The sequence below is a fragment of the Rattus norvegicus genome, chromosome 1 (assembly GCF_021556685.1).
Source record: "Rattus norvegicus strain SHRSP/BbbUtx chromosome 1, alternate assembly SHRSP_T2T, whole genome shotgun sequence".
In the NCBI taxonomy this organism is placed as follows: Eukaryota; Metazoa; Chordata; class Mammalia; order Rodentia; family Muridae; genus Rattus; species Rattus norvegicus.
In genome coordinates this window covers 13,798,903-13,817,796 of record NC_141534.1, presented here as the reverse complement: position 1 = coordinate 13,817,796, position 18,894 = coordinate 13,798,903, and the positions used below count along the sequence as shown (strand labels likewise).

Genomic DNA, 18,894 nt, shown 5'->3' with positions numbered 1-18,894 from the left:
GAAGGGAGTAGGTGGATGGGTGGGGTAGCATCCTCATAGAAGCAGGGGGAGGAATATGGGATGGGAGTTTCCAGAGGGAGAACTGAGAAAGGGGATAACATTTGAAATGTAAATGAAGAAAATAGCCAATAAAAGAGAAAAAAATCACAAAGAAAGGAGAGAGGCATCTCCTCCAAACGGAAAAAAAGAAGGAAAAGTGTTCTTGGCAACTAATTCTACTCATGTCAATCAAATGTATTCCAGAACCGAGTACTGCAACACCCTGGGCACTTAAATAATGGGTATCCTTGGAGCAGACCCAGGCTTTAGAACACTGTGGTTATTCTAAAAGCCAACAGTGCTTCCAATACATAGGTTTAAAATACCTCAGGCAAAGGTTTTTTTTTTTTTTAAACAGTTAACAGTTGTTTAGATTTAATTATCTCAAATCATCAATGGTTACCTGAAGCAACACTTTCAAAAGAAAGAACCAGAATAACTCCTTGCCATTTTCCTCTCCAAACCAAGCCTAAGTCTTTGGGAATTGGTGTATTATTCACTCAGCTTTCATGATGAAAAACAGTCGAGAAAGTCAACTTAAAAGGAAGAAACATTTATTTTGCCTCACAGTTGCAAAGGCAACAATGTATCCTATCACTTTACTTTGTTGATTTTGGGTGTGTGGTTAGGTAGCACTTCACTGTAGGGAGAGTGTGTTGGGGCACGCTGTTCATCTTGTGGGGCCAGGAAGAAAAGAATGAGGGAGAAAGAGAGAGGGCGGGTGATTTCTCCTTCAGGGGGACACTACCACTAACCTCCTTCAGTCAGTTAGACTCCATACCCTGATGTTTGACCACCTCCAGGGCCACGTGTTCTTGACCTAGATTTTAGTATGAGCCACTGGGAGGCATTTAAGATCTGAATGTTAAAAGGTACAATTGTACAGTTTGAGATTATAGGCAGTATATTTGCATATTTATGGTAGATTGCTCCTACGATGAGGTTTAATGGTCTACATGTCCTAGTGCTCATGTCGGTCTGTAATGTGCCTTTGAACTTGGGCTAAACCTAATCACTTGTTTTGGAAAAGTAAACTAATGAAAAAAACAGTGGATGCTTCTTCCGCTGTCATAAAAGATTGACTCCCAGGCCAGTGGGACAGTTCAGCGGGTAAAGTTGCTAGCCACCAAGCCTGAAGACCCAAGTTTGATTAATTCCCAGGACGCATAGTGCAAGGATAGAACGACTCCCATAAGTTGTCCTCTGCGATACCACACTCGGACTGTACCCTGCATACAATACCCCCCCCCCAATAAGTATTATTTAAAAATATACTGTTTTATAAGGACTAGCTTTTGGCTAATTTGTCCTTGCTCTCTTGCTTGCTGCTTCCTTGTTATGCATTCCAGGTCAGGTGACAAGGAACTGAGGGGATCTGAACCTGGTCTGAACCTCTTGAGGGCTTAATGTAGGGGGAGGAGCTGATACTAAAATCTGGCTCCCTGATTGTTTCTTGATTGTGTCAATAAAGACTGCAGAAGCCAATTGCTGGGCGAAAAGAAAAGGGGGGACTTCCGGGTCCCAGGGGGAAGAGGAGAGAAAGAGAAAGAGAGGCTTTTCAGTCAGACTTTGGAGGGAGATGTAAAGCCTGGGGACAACTGAAATGGTGGCCGCTCCTCTACTGGAGGAATCTGACGTAGAATAGCTGATAAGTTTAGGGCTATAGATTCTGGGCCCAGCAGTTGTGTCATCTGGCTGGTTTTAAAGTATTAAGGCTGTCTGGTGTTTTCCATCCGCGGCGACGAAGGTGGACAAGAGAAAGAGCATAGGTTGTTAGAGGATTGGCAGCGCTAGCCACTGCCCGGTGGTTGGTTGGTGTAGAGCGATCGCAGCTCGTGGCGTTCATTGGAAGAGTATGAGCTGGCGGGTTTGGCAGAGCTGAGTGAGATTGGAGCAGCTTGGTGAGTTAGCTGTGGGTGAGGCGGCCATTGGTGGCATTGATCTCCAAGCGTGCTGCCGCCACTGAGCACCGAGCGAGAGTGCATTTAAAATTACACGCAACAGGTTGAATGCTCAGTTTCTAGAATGAGTATTGTTTTCATCTAGCGATTACTGAGGTCTCAGACAATACTGAAGCCGACGTGAGAACAAAGGTGGCTGAGAAGTTAGAGGGAAAAAAAAAATCAAGTTTAGAGATTATGAAGAATAAAATTCTGAGCTTGCAGTAAAATCATGGACATAATATTTTTTACTATGTCTGTAACTGTAACTTGACTGAAGAGATTTTGAAGCAAATATATGAGAACAATATTAGTATTACTAATTGAGAACAGATTTGTCATTTAGTAGTCAATGTGGTGTTTGCATTACTAATTCACTAATATTTTCAAGGGTCTGCAGAGATGGATCAGCCATTAAAAGCACTTGCTTCTCTTCCAGAGGACGAGAGTACATTTCCCAGCACCCATAACTACCTGTAATTCTAGCTTCAGAGGATCAGATACTCTCTTTTTGCTTTCTTGTGCTTGCACCTATGTGCACACACACACAGAATATATTCACACAGCTCTACACATATTAATGTACACATACACAAAAAATAGTACAAACAAATCTTAAATGAAGAAACAAACCCACAGTAGTCAATGTTCTTCAACATAAACCTGCGGGCATAGAGGATGGTTTTTCTAGAAGACACTGATCACATTAATTGTGATTCAAGACATATTCATTTGAAGTAACTTTTAGCAGATCACCATAGTGCCTTGGTGTTTGTGTACATTACCACATGATCTCTAGAATTCTTTGAGTCATTCTACAACCTTTTAGACCAAGCTGTTTTTTCTTAAATACTTAGCTTTTTTAAAAGCTTATTCTTTTTAAAAAAATATTTATCTTATGCATTCTGTATACTATATATTGTAGCTGTCTTCAGACACACCAGGAGAGAGCATCATATGTCATTATAGATGGTCGTGAGCCACCATGTGGTTGCTGGGAATTGAACTCAGGACCTCTGGAAGAGCAGTCAGTGCTCTTAACCTCTGAGCCATCTCTCCAGTCCCCATACTCAGCTTCTTCATTTTTTGCTCTATTTAAAAGTAAAGATAATGCACCTTTCTATAGTCAAACCTTAACCCAGGTTTGACTGCCATCAAGAGCTCAAAATGCAGTCCCCAAAGGTCAAATCAACAAAATTACAACACGGAAACAATGGTCTTTTTCTTTCCAACCTAGTCCAGAAGACTTGTTCATTCTTTTTCTCAAAGGTATAAATTGCTCATCTTCAAAGGCCTTGGTTTATTACTGTTTTAAAAAACTTGTAGAGGACTGTATGACAGAGCCCATGATAGTCAAAGGGAAAGAGAACTGAGTAGAATAGAGTGGTGCTTTTTTTTTTTTTTTTTTTGGTTCTTTTTTTTGGAGCTGGGGACCGAACCCAGGGCCTTGCGCTTCCTAGGTAAGCGCTCTACCACTGAGCTAAATCCCCAGCCCCAGAGTGGTGCTTTTTTGAAGTGAATTTCAGAGCACATACATGAGTTGATAGGGGGAGTTCAAGACCAAGAAGGCACATGAGAGGTATACAGCAGAGCAACCTCCGTAGCTCTCAGTCTCAGTTTCTTTTCCTGGAAGTATCTAAGGGGAGGCATCTACCTCATTCTTTCTCTCTCTGTACGCAACCCTCACTCCTAGGCATGGTGGGAAAAAAGGGAAAAGGTTGGGATGTCAGGATTTTGGTGAAATTCCAGAGTATAGAAAGTGGGAATGAGGGCTCTTTAGTTTGTTTCTAACATCTTAATTTTTGTATTTTTGTATCCTGCCTTTGTACCAATTTGACTAGGTCTAAAATTAGATATGAAGGCCGCACATGGAAATGGTCCAGCTTCTTCTTCCCTTTTCATTTCGCTGCAGTTTGAATGAGAAGGTGACTCGCACAGTTAACTAGAACTGCAAGTGCCTGTGCGCTTGGAGCCAACTCTGTTTCTGTGGGAAGGTTTGTTGAGGTGGTAGGCAGCTGGTACAGATGCCTGTCTGCAGGGCTTGTGTGTGCTACCTCTGATCAACATTGCATGAGCAGAGGGCTTACTCAGAGAAAATAATTATCTCAATTTCTTTGTACCTCATAATCACCAATTGAAAAAAACAAAACAAAACAAAACTAAATCCAGGCCAAAGGTAATGTAGAAACGTGTTTTGAACTCTTCTACCTCTCATGCGATGTAACAGTAATGAAGCTAACGACGTTGTAAGTGGACCATATTTACCCGTTACCTTCATCCACAGTCACACTCTCCTGCTGATGCCTTCTCACTGTCATAGTTCTTTCAGCTGTCACACCAGCTTGACTGGGGTCCTTAATTCCCAATTTTAAGTGGCCACCGAATCTTCCCGCATATGCCTCCAGTTCACCTGTCCTTTCCTTCCTTCATTTTTCTTGTAACATACGTGATGTCTTACTGTATAAAATCCACTGTGGTAAGCACAGTGTGAATAGTAAGACAGACGCAGTTGTTGCCATTACGGTGAGCTCCAAACAAGACAAGCGAGTGAGTAAACAATTTCATACTGAGTGTGTAAGCCTTTCTGGCGAAAACGGTATAGGGGATTCGTGGAGACAAGTCTAACTTTGGGTTACCAGAGAAGACTTAGTAGGTTATTAATGGCTTAGTGATGATATTAAGGTTCAGAAAAAAATACAGGCAGAAGAGTCCTTTAGGCCTATTTCACACATTTGAAAATCTTGTATTTAATATGCATATCAAATACAAATATTAAGTATATTAAATAACACACACATATGAGGAATAAAGGAAGGCACCTGATATTAATCTCCTGCACTCACCTCTCTCCCCCATCTCTCCTTCCCTATCTATCTTAGGGCCTTCTAAAGGATTACTTTCCTTGGACATAGAGGGTATTGAGGGCTAAGAAGGGCTATAATCTTTCCACCGAAAAAGTTCCAACTACTAGCAGTTGCTCTCAAGTATACAGTGCTATCCCAGTTGCTCCAGGCTCTACCTGTCAGACTCTCAGCTAGGAACTCATGCAGATGGCTCTTGTCTGAGCAGTTCCTTGGCCATCTTTCTAGACTTTTCAGCAGAGCCATAGTGCTTTGACTCAAGAGCCGAGGCGATTAAAGATCACACTCTAGGAAGAAGTCACTGAAAAGTGAGTTCAGTCTTTTTCTGTAGTCATGGATCAAGACCCTTTTATTTATACGTTCACCAAGTTCATTTCAGTTGTTTCTTACAGCACCCAAGACAAAAATAGGGCTGTTTCATGTGAGGGGAAAGAGGGGAAATATTTAAGCGTACATATTACCAACATAATCAGAGGTAGACGGGACAAGTAAAAGGTGATACTCTGACAGCTTTTCTGGGAAGGTATGGGCTCATTCTGAAGAAAGTGAGTTGAGACCAGAAGGATGGAAAGAAGCTCGTCTTTGAAAGGGGCAGAATAGAGTGCACAAAAGGAGACCACATCAAGCTCTTCCCAGGAGCCCCGTGCCCTCATCTCCTTTTCTTTCTTTCCAGTTTTCTTCTATTAAAAATAGATTTTTATGCACTATATCCCACTATCCTTTCCACTTCTCCGGCTCCTCCAAGATCCTCACCACTTCCCTTCCCAGCCGAATCCACAGCTTTTCTGCCTCTCCTTAGAACACAAATATGCATCTAAATAATAATAAAATAGTAAGGTAAAATGAAAAGAAACACACGATATAGGACAAAACAAAAGAAAAAGCAGGAGAAACACATACAGATGCAGAAAAACACTCATTCGTTCAGTGAGGAATTCCAGAAAAACAGAAAACCTGAAGCCATAAGGTATATACAAAGGACCTGTAATATTAAAAAAAAAAAAAAAAAAGGCCCTGACAAAACATTCTGAGACAGAAACCTCTGAAGATTCCATTGAGTTTCTTTTGTGTTGGCCATCGATCGCTGAGCATGGCTGTGCCTTCAGGTCTTCACAGCCCGGCCATTCTCTCCAGACAACTCAGTCTTCTTAGTGCAGCCTGTTTCAGGCTGGCTCTGCTCCTGGCAGAGCCCTTGGGTCTCTGGTTGGCAAGTGTGGGTTAAATAAGCTGTCCAGCACAAGACTGAAGAATTCCCATGCAGGAGCTCGACTGCTCTCTCCAGGAACGCCTATATCCGAAACCCTTCGTTTTGCTTTCCTGTTTTAGTCACCTGTTTATTTTTCCAGACCATGTTGTAAGCTTTAGCTCCAGTAAGGTCAGAAGGTCAGTTAACAACTTCACTAACACTCTACCTGGCTCTCAGACATGGCTGTCTGCATGCCAGGGAAGCCCGGGAGGAGCCTCCCTCTCCCGAGAAGGGGCCTGGATGACGTCACCAGGGCGGAGGGCTGAGTGCCGAGCGTGACGTCACGAGGGCGGGTCGACCTGTCGTGAGGTCACCGGGTGGGCGGTACCAGGCTCGAGCCCCAGTGTCGTCACGGGCGGGGGCGGGCCTCGAGCGTGTCAGCGCAGCCGAATCAAAACAAGCCCGAGACCCGCCTTTTCCCTCAGGCTCCTCAGCTTCTCGCTCCGCTCGCGGGCCCGTTGCGCCCGCGCGGCTGCGAGCCTCGGGTGGCCGCGCGTGGCCGCGCCGGCTTCTGCCGGGGAGGGCGCGGCGGCCGGAATGGCGCGGCGCGGGCCGCGCGGCGGGGCGGGCGCCTGAGGAGAGCGGCCGGCCCGCGCTCTCCGTGGCCGCCGAGGCGCCGCCGCGGGGAGCCACCTTCGTGGGCGCCGGACACCGGGACACCCGCGAGCGGGTCGGGGAGATGCCCAACCCCAAGAACAGCAAAGGCGGCCGCAAAAACAAGCGCGCCAACAGCAGCGGGGACGAGCAGGAAAATGGAGCCGGGGTCTTGGCGGCGGCGGGTGCGACAGGCGCGGCGGCCGGAGGGGCCCTGGCGGCGGCGGCGGGCTGCGGGGCGGTGTCGCTCGGCGCGGTGGGCACCGGCGGCGCGGCGGGCCCGGGAGGTGCGGGCACGGGCGCCGCCAACGCCACCATCGCTGCGGGGGCTGCAGCCGCGGGGGACGCCAAGAATGGTAAGACGACAGCGGCGGGGCGAGCGCCAACTTCCTCCCCGACGGGCGGGCGCGGTGGCGGGGCCCTGGGTGGCGCGGGCGGCGCGTGGACAATGCGAGTCAGGAAGTGCTCGCCCCGCCCCTCCGCCCCGCGGTGGCTTTCCCTTCGTGGTCCCCACGCGGAGCAGCGTGGACAGCGGCTGCGGGCCCCGCGGCGGCGCTCCGGTTCGGTGCCTACTCCCCGTGGTGCCCGCGCGGGCTGAGAGTGAAGTGTTACTGGGTTAGGGGAGCGAGCCAGCCAGCAAGCAAGGAAAGGTGCCCAAGTTAGAGTGATCCGAATGAAAACTTACCCGATCCACCCACCCACCTTTGCCCCCAAAGAAGAAAAACCTTAATTCGCAGCAGATCTCTCTCTCTCTCTCTCTCTCTCTCTCTCTCTCTCTCTCTCTCTCTCTCTCTCTCTCTCTCTCTCTCTCTCTCTCTCTCTCTCGTCTGTCTCTCCTGTCTCTCTCTGTCTCTCTCTGTCTCTCTAATCTCTGTCTGTCTGTCTGTGTCTCTCTGTCTCTCTGTCTCTCTGTCTCTCTGTCTCTCTGTCTCTCTCTCTCTCGTCTGTCTCTCCTGTCTCTCTCTGTCTCTCTCTCTGTCTCTCTAATCTCTCTCTCTCTCTGTCTCTCTCTCTCTCTCTCTCTCTCTCTCTCTCTCTCTCTCTCTCTCTCTCTCTCTCTCTCTCTCTCGCTGTGTTGCCTGAAAACCTTAATTCCCAGCAGATGTGTGTGTGTGTGTGTGTGTGTGTGTGTGTGTGTGTGTGTGTAGTCCTGATTGCCACAGGTGGAGAGGCCAGAGATTGAGAGGGTGTGTGTGTGTGTGTGTGTGTGTGTGTGTGTGTGTGTGTGTGTGTGTTGGGGGGGTATTCATTTAATTCTCCTGTCTCGCTTGAGGAAGGAAGAGAATCTGAACTTGACTTCCGTTCCCAGCCTAGAGGTTTTTGTTTTTGTTTTTTGTTTTTTGTTTTTTTTTAGGTCCCTTGTCTAATTGTTTCACGTTTGTTTTTCTAAAGAAGCCCGATAATTTCACGAGCACTTAAACGATCCTTTAGAAGGGAAGAATGTAGGTAATAGCTAAGGTGTGACAGGATTTTTCTCTTCTTACTCTGGAGACACTGTTTTTTGTGACCGGATGCTTGACATTTTATTTGGGCGGTTTTTAAACTTTTTCTTGTCAGGTGGTTAGTTTTTCAGAGGAAAGAATGTATATTTTCATGAGAGTCGATGAGAATCTTTATAATAGTTATCTTTGCTTTTTAACAGTGTTCAGTTTCCTAGGCCATTCTCTATGTAGATGAAAAAGGGTACTTAAAAGAACACCACAGTGGTTCCCATAGGAGATAGACTACAGGCTGTTGGATATGGGCCCCACTGGTTGAGCCCCTGCAGTTTTGAAATAGGAAGATTTGTTTATTTATTACCAGGAGCAAACTTACACGTTTGTAGGTGTTTGATAATACTTTTGGCTAGCCTGTGCACATTCTCGCTTTCTTATCTCTAACCTTCCTTTTGATGTGACTGAGAAGATACTTAGACTCTGCACAATACCAACTCAGCCTTAGTCATTTAGGGCTTTGATATCTGGAGAAAGGCCAGTTTTTCTGAACCTCAATTCCTCATGTACAAACTTGATGGGAGTGGGGGTAGAACTGGGGGGTTACACTGGTCTTTTAGAGGTTTCTTGTGAGGGAGGCTCAGAGCGACACTTTTCTATTAGGTTCCCATTTCTTGTTACTTTAAAGGTTTATCATGTAAGGTCAATAAAAGTTCGTTGCAGATAATGGTTGATGAATAACAGCTATTAGTTACTCGTTTAAAATATTTAAGATAATTATTAGATTATTATTTTAAATGAACAGCTATTTAATTTGCAGTGTTAATAGTACTGTGCACTTGAGAGGGACGAGGCTAATGGCTATACTCTAGTATATCCTCGGGTCTCACAAAGACCTTTGTTTCTGCCCTGCTCTACCACACTGAAGGATTTGAGTCTCACCAAGCAGTTGAGGAAGTGTTTCTTTGGTAGGTGGTTCCTCCTAGGTTGAAAACATTAAGCCAGTTATGTTATAAAGTAGTAAACTGGTAGACTTGGCAATACTGTGTCTATCTGTGTAAGGCTGTGTATTTCTTACTAGGTCTTTATTTTATTAGACATGGAAAAAGAAGCAGTGGGCCCCCAAATTGCCATAACCGGCATCTCAGAAGCTGCATATTCAAGAGCAGTGAGCTGAGTTTTATGGTGCCCATTGTTGGTGTCGCCTTGGCGAATAGTTTGAGGTGACTGGAAGGATCATCTCTCTGTTTCCGAAGACAATTTTAACAGGTTCTAAAGCCTACACAAAAATGATAGGGAAATTGTAAGAGATATATGTGTATATGTGTGTGTATACACATATTTGTGTATATATATATATATATATAGTATAGATATAGGGGTGAGTTGATACTGGTGAATTTTTATAGGAAGGGGCTATAAACATGTTAACAAAGGTTCATTTTTTTAAAGTGTGTGTGTGTGTGTGCACGCGCGCGTGTGCACGCGCAAATAGCATCATTTTTGAGGTCAGAAGACAACTTTCAGGAGTTCTCTCCTTTTACCATGTAGATTTTGGGTATTGAACTCCAGTTGTAAGTGCTTTTTCCCACTAAGCCATCTTGTTGGTTCAAGACTCAATTATTTTTACATTTTAAAATTACACTAGTTGGACTCCTTTATGATTTCTAAGTATATTTCAAGTTTTTGCTTGTGATACTAGCTTTTATTATGAAATTTTCAAAAGAATTCCTAAATATTACAGCCTTTTGTTGGTGGTGGGACAATGCCTTAGTTATATAGCTCTCAGGCTGCCCTTGACCATGTTTCATACCTATTAAGATTTTCAGTGGTTTGTTCTGATCAAGTCAGTTTTTAATCTATGCTTGCATGTAAACATATTGACTAGTAGTAGTTGTTTCAGATTTATAGAATGGTTTTGTGTTCTGGAAGTGCAGGGGCATTGTAGTTACAAAGCAAGGTCGTATTAGCCCTTAGCTGTTCATTGTAAGTATAAATAACGCCTCACTCTATAACGAAGATTGTTAGCCAGGGGAAGCTTGAGGAAACTAGTATGGTTGGAGTTGAGGCAGTTGAACTGGTTGCTATTACGCACTTGAATAAGAATTCAAAGGATGTTGTACTTCTATTTTTTAGATACTAATTTATGAAGCCTTCTTCAGGGAGTAGAGGAAACAAGTGTGGGGAAGTGCCATCGTTTCCTATACAGTACACATCTGTGTGCACATACTGGAGCAGTGTGATTGTAGGTGGACGAGATTTGTCATTCATTATTTTTAGACTCTAGTAATCAGGCAGTAGATACAACTGGTTTCATTCTGAAAGTCTGACTACATTAGGCCTCTGGCTTTTTCTCTTCAGCTCTAACACACGTGCAATTTTGACTGTGGTATATTTGGTTTTCAGTAGACCTGGTTTGCACATACTTTTATAAATATGTTTTGTGGCCGAGCAAGGTTCACTGCACCTTCATTGCCAGCACAGCCTTTGAACTAATTCTGCCTTAAGTCATTCGCCAGCTTGGTGTAGATGTAGTTAGTGTTTCCCTTGCATTTTAGGACCCATTTTAAATTAGTACCTCCGATTTCCTTGGGTAAGTTATTTAAATTCTGAGCCTGATTTCTGCATATATCAAATGAGATCATAGTACCTCCCTAAATATGAAGCAAGATAGCTAGTGTATATTAAAGAGAGTGTATTAGAACAGTTCCAAAGGAGTTTATAGTGTAAGTTATTTCAATCCTCCGAAGAAATCTCTTGAAAGAGGAAAGAGATTTATAGGCAGGAGGCTTATTGTGGAGTTCTCTTCGTTAGTGGGAGAGAAAAGGAGGCAGGACTGGACAGAGGGAGACATGTATTATAGGCACACCAGAGATATGCTGCTTTTTGGTGCATTTGAACCTTGAGATAGGTATTTAAACCTGTAAGTCTAAGAATATAAAACCTTGAAATGTGCTCCCCTAGAAAATAGTAGACCTTGGGGTTGTCTTTCTGCTGATGAGTTTACGTGGAGAGGGACTCTTGTTTTCCCGACATTTACTGGCTTCCTTTAGACGTACCCCGACATTTACATTTACTGGCTTCCTTTAGACGTACCAGGGGCATCACAGACACCAGTATGGGATAAATAAATATATCTTATTAACTGCTATATAGGTTTTATGGGACAGATTTAGGGATAACCACTGTATAACATTATTTTGATGAAGAGATATGTTCTGAATCATGTATCAGTTTCTAATTTTTTGAGTACTACCTGAGTACTATTTGAACAGGATTTATAATTTGCTTTATGTTTTGATCAGTAAGTAAACACTTTATAACTAGATTTGTAGTATACCTTAAATGGATTGTCCTTTTTTAGACATTTACTTTATTCATACATGTATAAATTACCTATATGAATCAGAAGTAAAATAGTGTTTGCCTGCTTTTCCTTCCTTCCTCCCCCCCCCCCCCCCCCCGCCAAGGCTTTTTTCAATTGTTATTTCCTTGCTTCTGCCTCCTGAGTGCTTCAGTAATAGACATGTATCACAGCACCTGACTGGGCATTTTTTTTTCCTTTTGAGATAGGGTTTCTTTGTACAGTCATGGTTGTCCTGGAACTAGCTCTGTAGACCATGCTGACCTCTAATTTACAAAGATCTTCCTGCCTCTGCTCCCAGGAGTGGTGGGTTTAAAGGTGTGCACCACCACTGTATGGGTGGACATTGCCTTTTGAAGTTCATCTTTGGTAGAAACACTACTTCTTAGATCAGATGCTCCTCTCTTTGCTTGTTACAGGATTAGTTATTAAATTTAGAAATTAGACTTTCAGTGTCAGATTTCCTATGTCTAAGAATGTAAAATATTCCTCAGAGAACTGAAGACAGATGATAAGATATGTACATGCTAGTAATCCTAGCTAGAAGAATGGAGAATTCCAGGCCAGCCTGAACTATGTAAGAGTCTGCCTCAAAGCCATACACCAAAGCAAAAATCAGGAGACAAAACTGGCAGTTAATCTTGTAGCTTAGTCTTTTTATGAGTTTACTTCAAGCGTTTAGCTGTGCTAAATTTTAATTAATTTGGTTAATGAACTTGAAGGTAACTGAAGGACTATGTTAAGGGAGGGGGACTATGTCCTGAGGATATCGGTGATCACTCTTATACATTCTGAAGAGATTTATTTAAAACAGCGGCTCTCACCCTTCCTAACACTGCCTTTAATACAGTACCTTGTGGTGACCCCAGCCATAAAGTTATTTGCATTGCTACTTCATAACTGTAATTTTGCTGCTGTTAGGAATCATAAATATCTGATGAAGGATATCTGATATTCAACCGGTGTGAAGGGGTCTTCAACCCCTAGAAGGGTCCAGAACCACAGGTTGAAAATATTATGTTGCTTGGAGATGTAGCTCCTTGCCTGCCCTGTGTATGTGAAGTGCTGGCTTCATTTCTCAGCCCTGGTGTAGGAGTAGGGGAGAAAGAACAAAAAGAGGGCCTGGAGAGATGGTTCAGTGGTTAAGAGCTTTGTTGCTCTTGCAAAGGATCTGGGTTTGGCTCTTAGCACTCACATGGTGGCCCACAGCCATCTGGATTTGGTTCTCAGTACCCACATGGTGATTTACAGCAGTCAGTAACTTCACGTCCAGAGGATCTGACACCCTCCTATGGTCTCTGTGGACACTTGTAGACATAGGAGTGAGCGAGACACCCATACACATAAACTAAAAATACATAGGTCTAAAGAAATTTTAAGAAAGAAAAAAGTTATGATATGCCAAATTCTTTTCATATTTATAGTAAAAATATATAATCCCACCACTGAGAGATAACAAATATTAAAATATTAATATTTTATATTTTTACATACCTTCTTTCAGTCTGACATTTATTTTTCCCACCAGGAAGAGCTTCCCTAGGAAGCATTCTCTAAAGATTGTTCAAAAGAATTTTTTTGTTTCTCTGTGTATGAGGCAAGGTTTCTCTGTGTAGCCCTGAAACTTGCTCTATAGACCAGTCTATTGGATCCCCAGAAACTGGAATTATGGATAGTTGTGAGCTGTCATGTCATGCCATCAAATATTGGTCCTCTGGAAAAGCAGCTGATGTAAACTGTTGACCCATAGTATCAGCCCCACAATTCTTTTTTTAAATTTATTTATGAAGAAAAATATGTTTATGATTGCATGAAATGTTTACTCATAAAAAATCTATTACAGGATTAAGAACTATTAATGAATAATTGATAAAGGTCATTAAGTATCTAACACTATTGCTCAACTGCTATTCTGTTTTCTTCTTTCATTTTCCCAAGGAAAATATTAAATTGTACCTTAAGCAGAGTAATCAAGTAGGAGTCAGTGATAGAGGTTATACAGTGGCCTTATTGAGTTAGGAAGCACTGATCCTTTGCCTTTCCATCCTTAAAACTTCTTATATTGAGATCAAACGATAATTACATCAATTTCTTTCCTTGCTCCAAAACCTCCTATATACCCTTCTGTGCTCTTTTTCAATTTCATGGCCTCTTTTCAGTTGTTGCAGGTATATATGTGTATGTATAAGCATATATAAATGTAACCTGCTCAGTCAATATAATGTTACTTGTAAGTATATTTTTAGGACTCACGTTTTGGAATTGGATAACCAGTTGGCGTGCTCTTCCCTATGAAAAACTCTGTCTCCCAATTTCAGCTCTCCTTAGCTCTTTATGTAGGGTGAGGCCTTGTGCTCCCCGACCCCCATCCCTGCGCAGTTTAGCTTTTCTCTTGTTGACTTTGTCTGCTCATGTTGGTGAGACTGTCTGGATGTAGTTTCTGACATTACTAGGCTATGCAACCTTAGAGCACAGTTTCTGATCCTCTGTCTCTTACAGTCGTAATAGGTCCCTCGGCCTTAGCAGTGGAATTTGTTTTGTCGGCCTCTCCATTGTGACTGGGCTCCACAACTGCATTTTGATTGGCTATGGTCTTCTATAATGGTTTGCATCTATTGCAAAGAGAGATGTCCTTCATGAACAGTTAACACAGCGCTTTACCTGGGTAAAGTGATTGATTTTGAAGTCCTGAGTAGTTGGCTAGGGTTCTAGTACCAACCATGACCTCCCTCCTGTTGAACAAGTCTTAAATCAGTCAGAGAGCTTTGTTAGCTGCCGGGCGACAAGCGCCACTACCACACCCTTAGGTTCTCCTGCCACCTTGGTTGTTGATGTGGCTCAGAGGAGCCATGGTGGGCAGGATTGTTGGTTGCTTCATTCCTTTGGAAGCTTTCGTGGTGACTCCTGGTACTATGAAAACTAGTCCTCAGGGAGGAGACATTCAGGTTGGTTTCAGCTCAGGAGCCCCTGGGCCCTGTGTCTGAAGTGCATGAAATCTTCCTCACCTGGCAATAGCAATAGTTTGTAATGTTTGGGGCGCCTCTTGGACACTTCCTGATCAACTAGATGTCTTCAAAAGAAGGTTCTTAAAGGGAGTATTTTCAGCTCAAAGAGCTTATGTGTGTTATAGTTTCTTTTTTATTTTATTTTTTTTTACTTATTCACTTTACATCTCATTCACTGTCCCTATTCCGATCACCCCCTCCCATAATCCTTTCCCCATCTTCCCTCCCCTGCTCCTCGAAGCAGCTGGAGGATCCCTGGGTATCCCCCAACCCTGACACTTCAGGTCTTTATGAGACCAGACAAGGTAGCCCAGCTAGTAGAACATATCCCACATACAGGCAACAGCTTTTGGGACAGCCTCCATTCCAGTTGTTCAGGACCCAAGATGTGAAGGTCAATCTTCACATCTGCTACGTATGAGTGGGTCTTTGGTTGGTGGTTCAGGCTGCAAGCCCCAAGGGTCCAGGCTAGTTAATGCTGTTGGTCTTCCTGTCTCCTTCAGGGCCCACAATCCTTCCTCCTATTCTTCCATAAGAGTCCCCAAGCTCCATCCACTGTTTGGCTGTGGGTGTCTCTATCTGTCTGAGTCAGCTGCTGGGTGGAGCCTCTCAGTGGACAGCCATGCTAGACTCCTCTGCAAGCACAGCAGAGTATCACTAATAGTGTCAGGGATTGGTGCGTGCCCATGGGATGGTTTATTGGTTGGCCGTTCCCTCAGTCCCTGCTCCCTCCCCTGTGCCTGCATTACTTGTAGACAGGATAAGAAAACATTCAACCCAAAATTTATCCTGCATTATAGTTCCTTTAGGTAGGTAGTTATAGTATGATTCCTTAGGAGATTTTCAGACATTCTTAATGTTATTTTACTGTCTTTCTTCTATATTTATCTTCTTCCTGTGTCCCTAAATAGAGTCCTTCCTTCTCTTTCTTATCCCTTCCCCTATCGTATCACTTATACCCTGCTAGTCCCCTCAGTATTGTTCTCCCATCACCCTTTTTTCTTTTCTGGATTCTGTATTTAATCCGGAATATATACTCAACCTGAAGATTTGGAGTTAGGAGCCTCTGATAAAACAAAACAAAACATGTGATGTTTGTATTCTTGGGTCTCGTTACCTTGTTCACTATAATCTCTTCTAGTTCTGTTTGTTTACCTGGAGAGTTCATGATTTGGTTTTTCTTTGCAGCTGAATAGTATTCCGTAGTTTATATATACACCACATTTTCATTTGATTCATTGATTGAAGGACAATGAATTCATATTTAGAGTGGTCTTACCACTTAGATTAACTCAATTTAGAAATTTACAGAGTTTTGTGTCTTAGGTGATTCTGGATTCTATCAAGTTGACAGTATTAATCATTGCAGATAGCTCAGTATAAAAGATTTATCATGAAGGATGATGGGAAGATCTGACCATATTTGCTGATAGAGAGAAAGGAACCAATGGAAGGGGAAAGATGAAAGATGGATTCAAAGGAAGGTATATGCAACACTTAAAGTTACACACACACAAAAATGCAGGAAACAAATGCATGCAACAGAAAAGCTGGGCCTTGAAAGGAAGAAGGAGTCCTAAGGAAAGTGATGAAGGAGTTTAAGTATCCTATATAGACAAAAGCACATACACAGTTTTAAAAAAAATAAAGGCCATATAGTCACATTTTATAATCTGATTTTTATACTTAATATTTTATGGAAATTTTAATAGAGTACTAAGTATTTAGGTATCATCATTTTAAAAGAATATATAATATACCATCATGTTTCTGCATCTTAGAGAGTTTAATTCTTCTATGTGACTCCTATCCATACATATATAATTTATCCAGTTATTTCTAAGTCAATTCCTGTTGCTATATCTGTAAATGAGTTGTATTGAAACCACTGAACTAGACCATTTGTGGAGAAAAGGTTTATTGGGCTATCTTAAGGCATGGGTTGGGGGCAAAATGGCACAACAAGAAGTAGATTTGATATGTGGTCAAGAGGATGAGTCTTTGAGCTGATATAGCTGTTGCAATTTGACAGGACCGATGCTTTTGCCCAAAGTAGTTGACCTTAGTGGCATGGTAGGGGCAGATTAAGGGAGGTTCTTGGAAAACAGAAACCCACCTATAGGCTTCTGTTGCCTTCCAGGGTTCTTATCTTTAGGACATTGTCATCAGCATCAGACTGTCATTGGAACAGGCAGGCTTTAGATCTAACAATCAAAATACCACAGCTTGGACATTTTAAAATCATAGAAATAAATTTTTCACAGTTCTGAAAGTTGGGAAGTAAAAGATCAGGGGATAGATTTGGTATTTGGTCAGGGTCTGCTGTATGGATTATGTTATTTTATCACAACATCCTTAAAGGGCAAAACATATAGAAAGGATGCACTTAGTCTAAATCACTCTTCTAGGGTTATTAATCCCTTTTGGTCTCTTTCTGGTCTCTGGTTCTTAGTTTTACAAGCATGCTAGAGAAGTTTTGGTACCCATGAAGGTCCCAGCAGCAGGAGAGTGCTGTTTTGACTCAGTGCTTAGAGCAGATGCTATTGTGCTTAGGGGAGGTTAGTGGTTTGGTAGCTCACAGAGATTCAACAAATTGTGCAGAGAGTGGGTTAGTAGCAGGTGGTGGTGAATGTTCAAGCACAGATGAGGAAATTCTGTCTTGCACCATTCTAATGTTAATGTTGAAGATGATTGGTATTATATGGATTTTTATTTAAGCAATGCTTTGACTATAAATAATCTTTTCTTCTACCATCATTTCTCTTCAGTTTAATTGGAAACAATTTGGATGATTTAGAAAGAAAATAAGGTATGAAACAGGTCTTCCTTATAAAAATTAAACACAAGTATGTTACTGCATGTACTATAGAGGAGCTGTGAAGTGAAAGCAGGAACGTGTGTAGTAAAGAATTGCTTTAGCTATAGGGACTGGAGGTAAAGATTGAGAGGTGAAAGGACCATGGGGGTTGATTTGTTTAGGCAACAATAAGAGTTCATTCCATCAGTGTATTCGCTGTTTTGTTTTGTGCCCTTCTCTATCTACTAGACACTTATTATGTGCTTATTGTCTTCTAAGACAGGAAGCATAATCTTAAACTATACATGGGAGCAGCAGTCTACACTTTTAAAGATGTTTCAAGTAGGAGGACGTAAGAAAGGCTCTGCGTTTTGGTTGCTGTCTACTTGATGCGACTGATGGGGCTGAGTAGAGATTGTGGTTGTATGGTAGCTGCTGAACCACCCGTCACCGAGCAAAGAGTGACCAAGACAGCTGTAGGAGCCACGGGCCGTCGTTAAGCTTGTCAAGTAATTGTTTATTTTAACAAGATGATTCTTTAGAGCTCTTTTAAACTGGTGAAAATAAGTAGTTTTTATAGTACATAAATTATAAATTATGTTGTAATTTATGATATGTGGAAAGGGGAAGCAAATAATTTGTACTGTTATACTTAGGACAATAAAGAAACTTGAGAACAATCTAAGAAAAATATATTAAGAGATCTTTAAGAAAGATGACTTAATGAGAAAGTGTGAAATGTTAGTTATCTAAACAGCTTAGAGTGCATTGGGTAAGTGAGCATGGCTCTCAGATGCACTGTACAGGGCAGTTCCTGGTGAAATGTTAGGAGGACAAGCATTTCCTCTTCCCTCATAGGTTCAGGCTTTGAGGAACTGCAGAGTAGATTGTAACAGAAGTATGGGAAACAGTCCTGGATAGAATTTCTTCAAGTTATGGGAAGGGGCACTTCTGGGGAACATCAACTTTGGAAGGTCAAATGGGCCCTTAGAATAAATGGAAGAGTCCAACCATTTGTGATGGTGTTTCTTTTGGTGGTACGGAGACTTCTCACTTCTGGTAAAAGAAGCAGTCTCAGTAAGGTGATTTTTGGTAATTGAGTTCTTGGTGGGAAGAGGGAGACTGCTCTACTTTTAGTCAGATAAGAGATTTTCCAAAAGTGAAAACTCTCAACTCAAAATACTTTTGTAAAGAATTCTTTTTTAAATATAATGACATATTCAAGACTCCTAAAGTATTTGGCACTCAAATTCTATCATCCTCCAAGAGCAACTGAAGATAGTCAAGGATTACCCACATGCCGTAACTCAGGATTTTGTTCATTTCATTCTGTTGACAGTTGGCTTGGGGTAGAATGCTGTAAGGTATAAGCCCGTATAAGACTAATCAAGAGGATGAATTGTAGCAAAAGTTCAGATTACTATTGCAAATTAGGAAGATCATACTTTAATGTATATTTTCTCTTATGGGCAAGTGTAGGTTTGGTTATATTTTAGATCATATCCTTCAAGTTTTAAAAACACGTCAGAAGAGCCTTTCGGGTGTTGGGTGACATCACAAGCTCTGATTGATGTTACTTTGTGAGCATTTCTGAGTGTGAAGATGATTTCAACAT

The 18,894-nt window shown here is 42.3% G+C and overlaps 1 protein-coding gene across 1 annotated transcript in view; it reads left to right on the top strand.

Moving 5' to 3' along the window:
* Window positions 1-6,509: 6,509 nt before the first annotated feature.
* Window positions 6,510-18,894, top strand: part of Heca (HECA ribonucleoprotein granule regulator) — a 49,869-nt gene continuing 37,484 nt past the window's right edge. Inside the window, 1 exon segment of the mRNA NM_001107514.3 lies at window positions 6,510-7,036. Within this exon segment, the coding sequence (NP_001100984.2) occupies window positions 6,766-7,036 (271 nt within the window). The 5' untranslated portion in view covers window positions 6,510-6,765.